The following is a 13,210-nucleotide window of genomic DNA, read 5'->3' as shown; positions in this document are numbered from 1 at the left end:
TTTCACACCTTTCCTATTAATTATTTAGTTGATATTACCAAGTAAATATCTGTGCTTTACTTTTATTTGCCTTACTTGGCTCATCTAACATTTTTGCCCTTAAAAGTATGATCAGTTAAAGATGATTAAATGAGGAATTCTCCTGGGTATTATGTAATGGGAAAGCATGGGAGATGCATTGTAATACCAGGTGCAAAGTGTTGCTAGTAGGGAGGGTAGACATTTAGGGCCTACTTGGAAACCTGCTGCAAGTAAATGTAAACCTCATGAAGTTTATAATCATAAAGTACACTTTATTATTTGGTCTTCAAATTCAATTTCTTTGAATTGTTTTGTGGAAAGAGTTGTCTTAGTAATTTAAGAAATGATTTTAGGTGTGTTTATTACAGTTAAGTTATAATATGTGTATTAACTCACAAAATGTTTTGCTAGTGTGATCACTTACCAAGACATATGCAAAGAGCAGTGTAGTAAATTAACCTCCTGTTTTACTGTGCATATATATTTTTTATTTTTTAGAGATAAGTATATGACTACTTATTGAACTGATGGTACCACATAATTTTTTTGAGTTCATGAAATAAAGTATACTAAATAAAAGGAGGAGACTAGTATTTATTAATTGCCTCCTGTGTGTTAGATGTTTTTCAAATACTATTTTACAACCCTATGAGGATTTTGACTGTATTCAGAACTTAACAGGTGAACACTGAGAAGATAAGTGTATCAAAGTTCCTAAAAGGTGGAGCAAAAATTTACATGCTGTTCTTTCTAAACTCCAAAATTCCTGTTCATTTCACTACATTACATTAAAATTTGTATGTGTAGTTAGCTTCATGACAAAATTTCTTTGGACAATTCTTTTTAACATTAAATTTCTTAAAATAACAGGAATAAATTAAGGTATGAAAATTAAATGATATTAAAAACTGGTAGTTTCATTTCAAACTGAGTTGCTAGTTTTAAAAGTATATTAAAAATATTTTAATAAGGCCTTTTCCAAATGTATTTAAGGATCCATTATAGTACCTTCTTGATGAATCTTTTTTTTTTTTTTTGAGACAGGATCTCCCTGTGTCACGTGGGCTAGAGTGCAGTGGCATCATCATAGCTCACTGCAATCTCAAACTCCTGGGCTCAAGCGATCCTCCTGCCTCAGCTTCCCAAGTACCTGGGACTAGGGGTGTGTGCTACCACACCTAGCTAATTTTTTTTTTTTTTTTGTAGAGATGGGGTCTCACTCTTTTCAAGCTAGTCTCTAACTTCTGGCCTCAAGCAGTCCTCCTGCTCCAGCCTCCCAAAGTGCTAGGGTTACAGGCATGAGCCACTGCACCAGCTGATGAATCACTTTTTATAGTATTGATGCCTTTGGCTCATATCGTTAGTTTGCCTGCATGTAGTTATTATCAATTCCTGAATAATGACCATTTCAGAGGTTGTCGTAAATGAAGTAAAAGGTCCGCAACCATACACTGCTTGGGTTTAATTCCTGACTTTACCTTTCCCAGCTGTTGTGATGTTTGGCAAGTTAAGTCTCTGTACTTGCCTTTTTTTTTTTTTTCCCTTTTAATCGAGGACCTGGTTTTTTGTTTTCCTTTAATGGAGGATAATAACAGTTTCTACCTCATAGGTTTGTTGTGAGGATTAAACAAGTTAAATGAGTAAAGATCTCAACATATTAGTACTTGCTGAGCTCTCAATGAATTTGTTGTGATGAACATTTTCTAGAATTTTACATACACATTGGCTCATATTGCATTATAAGTAATTTTTTTGTATTTGGGAAAACCTTAAGAATATGTCACATTTTTAGAATGCTTATAAACTGTTATTCCATTTCATTAATTCCATTTCCATTTTCAATTATTCTAGATTCAAATGTAGTAGAGATGGTATTGTGCTGTGTTATTAGGATTTTTGCTTTTCTTTGTGCTATGTACTGACAGATACTTGGCAGACTCTTAATATCTACTTATTACATAAATTTGAATCTATTTTGAACTGTAATTTTTTTCTTTATAAATTCTTAATTTGAACTTCATCTTTATTATAGAAAAACTATTAAAATTCTAAACATCTAAATGATGATTAGGTCTTTAAAATTTTTTTTTTCATTTTTAAAAAAGCGATTTTACTTTGTGTTTGGCCAAGAAGTGATTCTTTGCCTGAAATGATCTTTTAAAATTAGCTTAAATTTAAAAAAAAAAGTAGTATTACATTAAATTTTTCTGTTTTTTTTCCCATTCTCTTAGCTTCACAATGAAGAGGACAATTCAGAATCATCTGCTGTAGAGCAGCCATCTACTTCAAACTCATCACCACAGGTTGTGCAGCCTGCTCCTTCAGCATCAGCACTTGAAACTGACTCTTCTCCTCCACCGTATAGTAGTATTACTGTGGAAGTACCTACAAGTTCAGGTATGAAACAGCTAGTAATGTTTTTTAATAGTTCATTTTTTTTTTTTTTGACAGTATGGTTTTGTGTAATTATCAAGTCTATTAATGGGCTTTTAAAAACATGTGCACACATATATTCAAACATGTATATACACACATGTATATATATACATATATATGTGCATGTATACACATATAGTACATAATATGTGTGTGTATATATGTACATACTTATGTAGTCATAAAACAAGGTGTTACTGATGAGTGTGAGTGGGAATGTGGTGAGTATGTGTGACTGGAGGTGAAGGGTATACATAGTGTCATCCCAAATATGTGTTAATGATTCTTGAATACAAAGCAGTAATTCCTGTTTGCTACTGTTCATCTTTTTCAAGTCATTCTAAAGAACCAGTCTGTGTCTCTGGCCACAATTTTTGTTCCCCTAGCCATGCTAAATTAGTCATTATGATGACTTTCATATAATATTGTGATTTTGTGTATTATTTGATTTGTATGATTGTTTGATTTTATATGCTATTATAAATTCTCTAAGTAGTGTAATAACTTCCAAATAAGTTCTAAATAATTTCTCTAAATAGTTTATAAACTCATTATGAAACATTGGTTTTAAAAATCAGTTATTTAAAAACATTTAAATAGAAAAAAACCTTCACTAGAATATTTCATGTTTCTTATTTCCTATTCTGAAATTAATGTCATCTACTTCTCTCAAACTCCTGCTAACTTTCTCTGGTTACCATTTTGCATTTGGAATATGTAAATAGACCCAATATTTCTTACACCAAATTCATTTACTTTTTTCATTTACTGAAAATCATCTTCTTGAAGGTGTTCCCACTAATTAAATTAATAAATGCCTATTCCTTTTGTGTATAATGTTTATTTGCTTGATTTACTTGATTTACTTTATTTCAGTGCCGAGTTTCTTGAACAATTTTTATATTGATATCCATCAATGTTATTTGTCTTTGGCTATGAGATTTAACAGCTGGTTTGGTGCTTGTTCAAATATAGGCTAAATTTTCTTCCATATTTTACAAGTTTCCGGAATATAGTATAATGAATTTGTTACCTTAGATTTAAAAAGAAAATCAATTTGGTAGCTTTGAAGACAAAAAATGAGTCATTTTCCTGATGAGATCTATGTCTGAGTAATGGAAGATGCTTATTTTCAGAGTGAAATTGTGATCTCTTTGTTGTGGCTACCATTGCTATTGCTGTGTAACAAATGCCTTCAAATTTAATGGAGTAAAATACCAATCATTTATTACTATTAAATCTTATGGTTCTGGGAGTGGACTGGGCTCAGCTATGCTGTTCTCTCCCCAAATCTCATGTGATTGTTGTCCGGTGGTGGCTGGGGCTAGAATCATCTCAAAGGCTTCCTTTTTCATATGTTTCGTGGTTGATGCTGGCTTCAGCTAGGAACTGGGCAGTTGGCCACATAGCTAGCCCTCAGCTGGGGCTGTTGGACAGGATCCCTGTATGTGGCCTCTTGTGGCCTAGGCTTTTTCACTGAATGGAGACTGGTTTTTAAGTACAAGTGTTCTGAGGAAAAACTAGATGAAAGCTGTTTCATCTGTCATAATACTGCCTCAAAATTCACATGATATCACTTCTTCCATATTTGGTTTGTTAGAAGTGAGTCACTAAGTATAGCCCTTATTCAAGAGGTAAGGAATTAGTCTCTACTTGATGAGAAGAGTTTCAAAGAACTTGTAAACTAACTTTTAAAACTGCCACAACTGCATATTTCATCTTGCCCCTACCACCAAACCTTCTCCTTCTACAGTTTCAATAAATGGCTTCCATGGCTAGAAATAGGCTAGAAATCTTTTTTTTTTTTTTTTTTTGAGACAGAGTCTTACTCTGTTGCCCGGGCTAGAGTGCCATGGCATCAGCCTAGCTCACAGCAACCTCAAACTCCTGGGCTCAAGCAGTCCTCCTGCCTCAGCCTCCCGAGTAGCTGGGGCTACAGGCATGCGCCACCATTCCCCGCTAATTTTTTCTATATATTTGTAGTTGGCCAGATAATTTCTTTCTATTTTAGTAGAGATGGGGTCTCGCTCTTGCTCAGGCTGGTCTCGAACTCCTGAGCTCAAACAATCCACCCTCCTTGGCCTCCCAGAATGCTAGGATTACAGGCATGAGCCACTGCGCCTGGCCTAGAAATCTTAAAGTCATCTTTTTGGTACCTGATCATAAAATTACAGTAGTCCTCCGTTAACTAAGGGAGATATGTTCCCAGACCCCCAGTGGGTGCCTGAAAACATTGATAATAACGAATCCTATATATATTATGTTTTTTTGTATACACACATACCTATGATAAAGTTTAATTTATAAATTAGGCACAGTGAGAGATTAACAATAATAAAATAGAACACTTATAATAATATACTGTAATAAAAATTATATGCATGTGGTTCCCCCTCTCAAAATATCTCTTTGTATTATGCTTACCCTTCTTTTTGTGATGATATGAGGTAATAAACCTACATGATGAGATGAAGTGAGGTGAATGACTTAGGCATTGTGATATAGCATTAGGCTACTATGGATCTTCTGACAGTACATCAGAAGGAGGATGATCTACTTCAGGTGATCCTGGATCATCTAGCCACAACAATGTTGATGGTCCAGTCACAGGCACAGATGATGATGTCGATGGTTATGGATCTTGATAGTTGAAAGTTTTTTTACTCAAATTTTTTGGAAGAACGTTGTAATTTGAAGTTGTCTCTTTCTTTGTAAGTTGTCAAAGTATTGCTGAAGAGATTGTAATGCTTTGGTGATCATATGGGTGACTTTAATATTGTGTTCCATCCTAGGATCACATTCCATAATTTTGTCCTTTAATGTCTGCGCAGCTCAAAACACTTTGGCAAATTTTAGTAATGGCCATGTTGCTGATTCTGCTTCAGTTTCTTCTTCACCTCCTCTTACTTTGCAGATGACTCAAGTTCTTCCAATTCCTTGTTTGTTAACACTTGTCAAGGGCCTTCAAATATGTTCTTTAACTTCTTCGTCAAGCATCTTGGTAAATCCTTCTCCACCAACATGTCTTGCTGTGTGAATGATTTTCCTAACTTCTCCATCGATCTCTAGGAAGCCTTTAAAATCACTCACAACTTCATTCCCTAAGTTCTTCAAGTAGGCATTTATAGTTTCTGGTTTTAATTCATTCGTTACACCTTTGATGGATATTATTGCATCAGCAATAGTGAATGATTTCCAGCACTGCATTGTATCCAGGTTAAGGTCTGCATCAATTGCTGTTTGAATGTGATCAAATACCAGGTGGGTATTTGTTCTTGACAAATCGAATGATGCCCGGGGCAAGAGGCTGAAGCAGTGTGGTTGTATGTGGAGTTAAAAATACAACCTCAACATTTTCACTTTCATAGCAAACAGATTCAGGATGGCCAGGTGCATTGTCTATTATTAACAGGACTTTAAATTTCAACCTTTCTTCTTCCAAGTATTTTTTCACTTCTGGGATGAATCATTGGTGGAACCATTCCATAAACAAGATGGTTGTCACCCACGCTTTCTGATTATGTTGCCAGAACATGGGGAGATAATTTTTGATTTTGTTTTTGAAAGTGCGTAGGTTCTTCACTCTGTACACCATGCCTGGCTTTATTATATGCCCTACAGTGTTGCCACATAGTACCAAAGTTAATCTGTCCTTCCATGTTTTATGCCCTGATGCCTCCTTTGCACTTTAATGAATCCGGGTTCTGTTGGGCATCTTCACCCAGAAGAACCCAGTTTCATCACAACTGAAGCCTTGCTTTGGATGATATCCTTTCTCCTTAAACAACTTCTTCAACTCTGCCAGCAGATTTTTCATCAGCAGGTGCAGCCTCTTCAGTAATTTTTATGTTTTTCATTCCAAACCTAATCCTGAATCTGTATAACCATTACTTACTTGGAGTAAATAGCTTGTCACTTGTTTCAGGGGATCCCTTGCTGAAGTCTTAACATAGGCTCAGTTCTTTCCAGTGTAACATGTTGCTGCTATCAATTGGAACAAGTTTCTGTTCATATCTTCCACCGACAAATTTAGTGCCTTTTTCATCTTAACTAAACACTTACCATGCCCTGTGGCCATAACTTTTGCAATTGGAGGTACAAGAGCAACACTAGCAAAAACTTCTTTTTCCTTCTTCACAATTTCACAGATAGATTTGTTCTTACCATAAAGCTTAGCAACCTTAGCTTACGATTTTTTCCCCCCTTATTGGGAATTTTTACCTTTTCACTTAAAGGAAGTACTTCATGGATTCTCTTTGTCATATCTGAATTGCCAGCATCACTACTTTTGCTTTTGGGGGCCATTAATAAGCAAAGGTAATGTAAAAATGAGCTTTATTTTACAGATGAGAAAAAAAATCATGGAAAATTAAATAAGTTGCTCATGATCACATAGTTTCTAAGTGGTAAAGACAGAAGTTGAACACAAGGACATCTGATTGTAAAGTTTGCAGTTACTGTTTGTAGTTGCAGAGTCCTATGATTTTGGCTGTTAGAAGGTCATTGGGGACCTTTGCCATAATGTATTCTTCGGAGTGTTACAAACAGAAGCCTAGGGTATAATGGGTTAAAGAGAGCACAGACAGTGAGGAAGAGAGGACAGCAAGTGATTTTAATAACTAACAAGTAGAAACATCACAAATGCTCAAAATAGGGGAATCATTAAATACATTTTTAAATGACAGTATTGCATAGCCATTAAAATTAGGTTTTTTGAAGAATGCTTACTGATATCACATTAAATACTTCGAAAATAGCAAATTTTAAAAGTATACTATCAAATGACATATATGATGTGATCCCCGTTATTAACACATTAACTGTCATGTGAGTTGTATTTAACTCATGCTAGCTTTGAGCCTGGGGCCTCGTGAAGCATATGTAACTCAAATATCTCTTCATCTTGGGAGCTGCGAGGACTATTTTTCAAGTTGCATCTAACTCACGCACAGAAAACAATAAAAAATAACAAATTTTTCATTAAATTAGAGAGGATCATTTTGTTTTAGAAGTTTTTATTCTATTTTTGTAGTAAAATACTGTGGCCCCAAGGGAAAACAATTTTTCTAGCGTGGTACTCAATGTGTTAAAAAAAACCACATGAACATTTCCATGTAAAGGATATTTCAAGATATGTTAAAAGTAATAACTTACTCTGGATGGTGTAATGTTGGGTTGTTTTCATTTACTTTAAACTTGTACAGTCACTGCTACATAACATTTCAGTCAGTGATGGACTACTTATATGATAGTGGTCCCATAAGGTTGTAATGGAGCTGAAAAATTGCCTCCCCTTGGTGATGTGGTCGCTATGGTGCCACTGTGCTGTTGTGGCACAATGCATTACTCGTGTGTTTATAGCAATGCTGGTGTACCTAAACCTGCGCTGTGCTGCCAGTTGGGTAAGGTGATAGCATGTACATTATGTACAGTACATAATACTTGATAATAAAGGATTATGTTACTGTTTTATGTATTTACTATACTGTACTTTTATTGTTATTTTAGAATGTACTCTTTCTATTTATTTTTTAAAAAGTTAACTGTAAAATAGCCTCAGGTCGTTCCTTTAGGACTTATTCCAAAAGAAGGCCTTGATACCATAGGAGATGACAGCTCCGTGCATGGTGTTATTGCCCCTGAAGATCTTCCAGCAGTGCAGGATGTGGAAGTGGAAGGCAGTGATACAGATGATCCTGACTTTGTGTGGGTCTTGGCTAATGTGTGTGTTTGTGTCTTAGTTCTTAACAAAAAAGTTTAAATAGAAAAAAAATAGAAATTTTAAAAGTAGAAAAAGCTTATGAAGTAAGAATATAAAGAAAGAAAATATTTTTGGATAGCAGTATGATGTATTTGTATTTTAAGCTAATGTTATTACAAAGGAGTCACAAAGTTAAATAATGTAAAAACTTTACAGTAAGCTAAGGTTAATTTATTATTGAAGAAAGAAAAATACTTTTTAATAAACCTAGTATAGCCCAAGGTAGGTACAGTGTTTATAAAAATCTACAGTAGTGTAAAGTCCTAGGCCTTCACATTGGCTCTCCACTCACTCACCCATAGCAACTTCCAGTCCCACAAGCTCCATTCATGGCAAGACCCGTATACAGGTGTACCATTTTTTATATTTGAATTCCGTATTTTTACTGTACCTTTTCTGTGTTTAGATATATTTAGATAACACAAATACTTTGTGTTACAGTTGCCTATTCAATACAGTCACATGCTGTACAGGTTTGTAGCCTAGGAGCAGTGGGCTGTACCGTATGGCCCAGGTGTGTAGTGGGCTGTGCCACCTAGGTTGGTGTAAGTCCACTCTATGATGTTCCACAACGACTAAATCACCTAACACGTTTGTCAGGACATATCCTTGTCGTCAAGTCATGCGTGTTTGTATTTTAAGCATTGGCCATGCTAGTTTTCTGTGGAGATTTTATTCCTCATTAGGTCACTTTTTGGCTCGTTTTTATAAATCTGAGCAACATTGATAATAATATATGACATTTGTATAATGCTTCACAGTTTAAAGAGTCTTCTTGAATACTCTTCCACTTCATCCCATGATAGCAAGTAATGGTCCCCCTGGGTCAGTTTTATGGATGAGAAAATGGAACTTCATAGTGCGTAAGTGATTTGCTTGAGGTCACAGAACTTCTAAGAAGAGAATTTAGAGCTGGAGCTCCCCAGACTTTAAATCATCTGGTTGAGGACCACTACCTTAAAGAATAGAAGAAAAATGAATAAAATTAAAAAGTAAAAATTAAAGTGGTAGCAATTTAGTGCTTGTACCCAACTTTCATCTATTAGTGGTGGGTATTTTTTTTCTATCTTGAGTGTTAAAACTTTTCAAGAATTTATATACTTGTTAATATAAAAGATTATATCTCTTTGGATAATGTGTGTCATTGTTCCAGTTTTTTTAAATTTACAATTTTAATATTATTGCCTTAAATTTTATAACCACTGTTTTCACTTAGATTTTGCTTCTACTCTAGTGTTAGAACTAAAGAGATCTATTTAGTTGAATGTGCATGGTGTTTTTACATCCTGAAAAGAAATCTTCTCTAAGAATTTATGACTCTTGTCTCTTATGATGGATAACATTCAGTATTATACTGCTACTACCACTCCTGTCATTAGATTAAAAATGACCTAACTTCAGATCCTTAGCTGTTCCTGATAGCATTTAAAAAATTATTTTAGGTGGATCGCTTGAGGTCAGGAGTTCGAGACCAGCCTGAGCAAGAGTGAGATCCCATCTCTACTAAAAATAGAAAGAAATTATCTGGCCAACTAAAAAAAAATATATATATATATATAGAAAAAATTAGCCGGGCATGGTGGCACATGCCTGTAATCCCAGCTACTCGGGAGGCTGAGGCAGAAGGATTGCTTGAACCCAGGAGTTTGAGGTTGCTGTGAGCTAGGCTGACGCCACAGCACTCACTCTAGCCCGGGCAACAGAGCGAGACTCTGTCTTAAAAAAAAAAAAAAAAAAAAAATTATTTTAAAAGCTATGTACATGAAAATAAAATAGGATAAGTATTGCTAGAGTAAAATGTGTTTTCATGTTGGAAGTGTAAGAAATGCTGATAAAGATAGAGAAAATTATAAACATACGTAAAAAATACAGACATACCTCAGAGATATTGTTGGTTCAGTTTTAGACAACCACAATAAAGCAAATATTGTAATAGAGTAAGTCATATGAATTTTTTGGTTTCCCAGTGCACATAAAAGTTATGTTTACACTATACTATAGTCTATTAAGTTTGTAATAGCATTATGTTTTTTAAAAATACATACCTTAATTAAAACCTTTATTGCTAAAAATGCTAATGATCATCGGAGGCTTCAGCAAGTTATCTTGTTGCTGGTAGAGGGTCCTGCCTTAATGTTAATGGCTACTGACTGGTGGTTGCTCAAGGTTGAGATGGCAGTTTCTTAAAATAGACAACGATGAAGTTGGCCACATCAATTTACTTTTCCTTTTACAAAAGACTTCTCTGTAGCACATGATGCTATTTGATAGCATTTTACCCGCAGTAGAACTTCTTTAAAAATTGGAGTCAATCTTTTCAAACCCTGCTGCTGGTTTATCAACTAAATTTCTAAATTTAATCTTCTAAATCCTTTGTTGTCATTTCAAGTGTTCACAGAATCATCAAGAGTAGACTCCATCTCAAGAAACCACTTTCCTTGCTCATCCATAAGAAGCAATTCCTCATTCATTCAGATATTATCATGAGATTGCAGCAGTTCAGTCACATATCTAGGTTCTACTTCTAATTCTAGTCCTCTTGCTGTTTCTTCCACATCTGCAGTTACTTTCTGCACTGAAGTCTTGAACCCCTCCAAGTCATCCACAAGAGTTGGAATCGTCTTCCAAACTCCCATTAATGTAGATATTTTGACTTCCTCCCTTGAATCATAATTTTTTTTTTTTTTTGAGACAGGGTCTCACTCTGTCACCCTGGCTAGAATGTAGTGGTGCGATCCATAGCTCACTGTAACCTCAAACTCCTGGGCTCAAGCGATCCTCCTGCCTCATCCTCTCCAGTGGCTGGGGCTATAGGCATGTACCACTATGCCCAGCTAATTTTTTTATTTTTTGTGTAGACGGGATCTTGCTTTTGCTCAGGCTGTCTTGAACTCCTGGCCTCAAGCAGTCCTCCAGCCTCAGCCTCCCAGACTGCTAGGATTATAGGCATGAGCTACTGCACTGGCTTCATAAATGTTCTGAATGACATCTAGAATAGTGAATTCTTTTCAGAAGATTTTTGATTTAATTTGTCCAGATCCTTCAGAGAAATCAGTATTTATGGCAGCTATGGCTTTACAAAATGTATTTCGTAAATAGTAAGAATTTAAAGTCAAAATGACTCCTTGATTGATGGGCTGCAGAATAGATGTTGTGTTAGCAAGCATGAAAACAACATTCATCTCCATCACAGCTCTTGGGTGTGGTGCAGGTACATTGCCAATGAATAGAAATGTTTTGAAAAGATTCTTTTTTTTCCTGGGCAATAGGTCTCAACAGTGGGTTAAGTATTCAGTAAACCATGTTGTAAACAGATGTGCTGTCATCCAGGCTTTTTTGTTACATTTATAGAGCGTAGGCAAAGTAGACTTAGCATAATTCTTAAGGGCTGTAGGATTTTTGGAACGGTAAATGAGCATTGGTTTCAACTTAAAGTCACGATTTACATTAGCCCCTAAAAGGAGAGTCAGCCTGTCCTTTGAAGCTTTGAAGCCAGACATTGACTTCTCCTCTAACTATGATAGTCCTAGATGACATCTTCTCCTACCAGAAGGCTGTTTTTTCTGCATTGAAAATCTGTTTAGTATAGCCACCTTCATCAATGATCTTAGCTAGATCTTCTGGATAACTTGCTGCAGTGTCTCCATTAGCACTTGCTGCTTCACCTTGTACTTTTAGGTTATGGAGAAGCTTCCTTCCTTAAGCCTCATGAACCAACCTCTGCGAGCTTCAAACTTCTGCAGTTACCTCTCTTCTCTCAGCCTTCATGGAATTGAAGAGTTAGAGCCTTGCTCTGGATTAGGCTTTGGCTTAAGGGAATGTTGTGGCTGGTTTGATTTTTTTATCCAGACCATTAAAACTTTCTCCACATCATCAATAAAGCTGTTTTACTTTCTTATCATTCATGTGTTCACTGGAGTACCCCCCCCCCCTCCCGTTTGAGACACAATCTTGCTCTGTCACCAAGACGAGTATAATGGCACAATCACAGTTCACTGCAATCTCCAACTCCTAAGCTCAAGTGATCCTGCTATCTCAGCATCCTGAGTAGCTAGGGCTATAGGCACATCCAGTTTTTTTAATTTTTTGTAGAGACGAGGTCTTATTATGTTGCCCAGGCTGGTCTTGAACTCCTGGCATCGGCAGTCCTCTGCCCAGCCTCCCAAAGTGCTGGGATTACAGGTGTGAGTCACTGGGCCCAATCTGGAGTAGCATTTTCAGTTTCCTTCAAGAACTTTTCCTTTGGATTCACAAATTGTCTGTTTGGTGCAAAAAGCCTAGCTTTTGGCCTATCTTGGTCTGTCTTGGCTTTTGAGGTGTCTTCTTCATTAACCTTAATCATTTCTAGCTTTTGAATTAAAGTTAGAGACATGTGACTCTTCCTTTCACTTAAACACTTAAGAGGCCATTGTAAGTTATTAATTGGCCTAATTTCTTTTTTTTTTTTTTTTTTTGAGACAGAGTGTCGCTTTGTTGCCCAGGCTAGAGTGAGTGCTGTGGCGTCAGCCTAGCTCACAGCAACCTCAAACTCCTGGGCTTAAGCTATCCTCCTGCTTCAGCCTCCCGAGTAGCTAGGACTACAGGCATGCACCACTATGCCCGGCTAATTTTTTCTATATATATTTTAGTTGGCCAGATAATTTCTTTCTATTTTTTAGTAGAGACGGGGTCTCGCTCTTGCTGAAGCTGGTCTCAAACTCCTGACCTCGAGCGATCCACCCGGCTTGGCCTCCCAGAGTGCTAGAATTACAGGCGTGAGCCACTGCACCTGGCCCCTAATTTCAATATTGCTGTATCTCAGGGAGTAGAGAAGGCCCCAGGAGTGGCAGAGAGATGGGGAACAGCTGGTTGGTGGAGCCATCAGGACACACACATTTATCAACTAAGTTTGCTGTCTTCTATGTCTTTTATACCCCCAAACAGTTGCCCTAGTAACATCAAAGATCACTGGTCACAGATCACCATAAATGATGTAATAATACTGAAAAAGTT

The 13,210-nt window shown here is 36.3% G+C and overlaps 1 protein-coding gene across 1 annotated transcript in view; it reads left to right on the top strand.

Moving 5' to 3' along the window:
* NDFIP2 (Nedd4 family interacting protein 2) overlaps positions 1 to 13,210 on the top strand; it is a 69,456-nt gene that overhangs the window by 34,665 nt on the left and 21,581 nt on the right. The window contains exon 2 of the mRNA XM_045566638.1: positions 2,253 to 2,418. Coding sequence (XP_045422594.1) covers positions 2,253 to 2,418 — 166 coding nt within the window. The remainder of the gene's footprint in view (positions 1 to 2,252; positions 2,419 to 13,210) is intronic.

The sequence above is a fragment of the Lemur catta genome, chromosome 13, assembly GCF_020740605.2.
Source record: "Lemur catta isolate mLemCat1 chromosome 13, mLemCat1.pri, whole genome shotgun sequence".
NCBI lineage: Eukaryota > Metazoa > Chordata > Mammalia > Primates > Lemuridae > Lemur > Lemur catta.
Note: the sequence above shows the minus strand (reverse complement) of the source record. Positions and strands in the feature narration are given on the sequence as shown.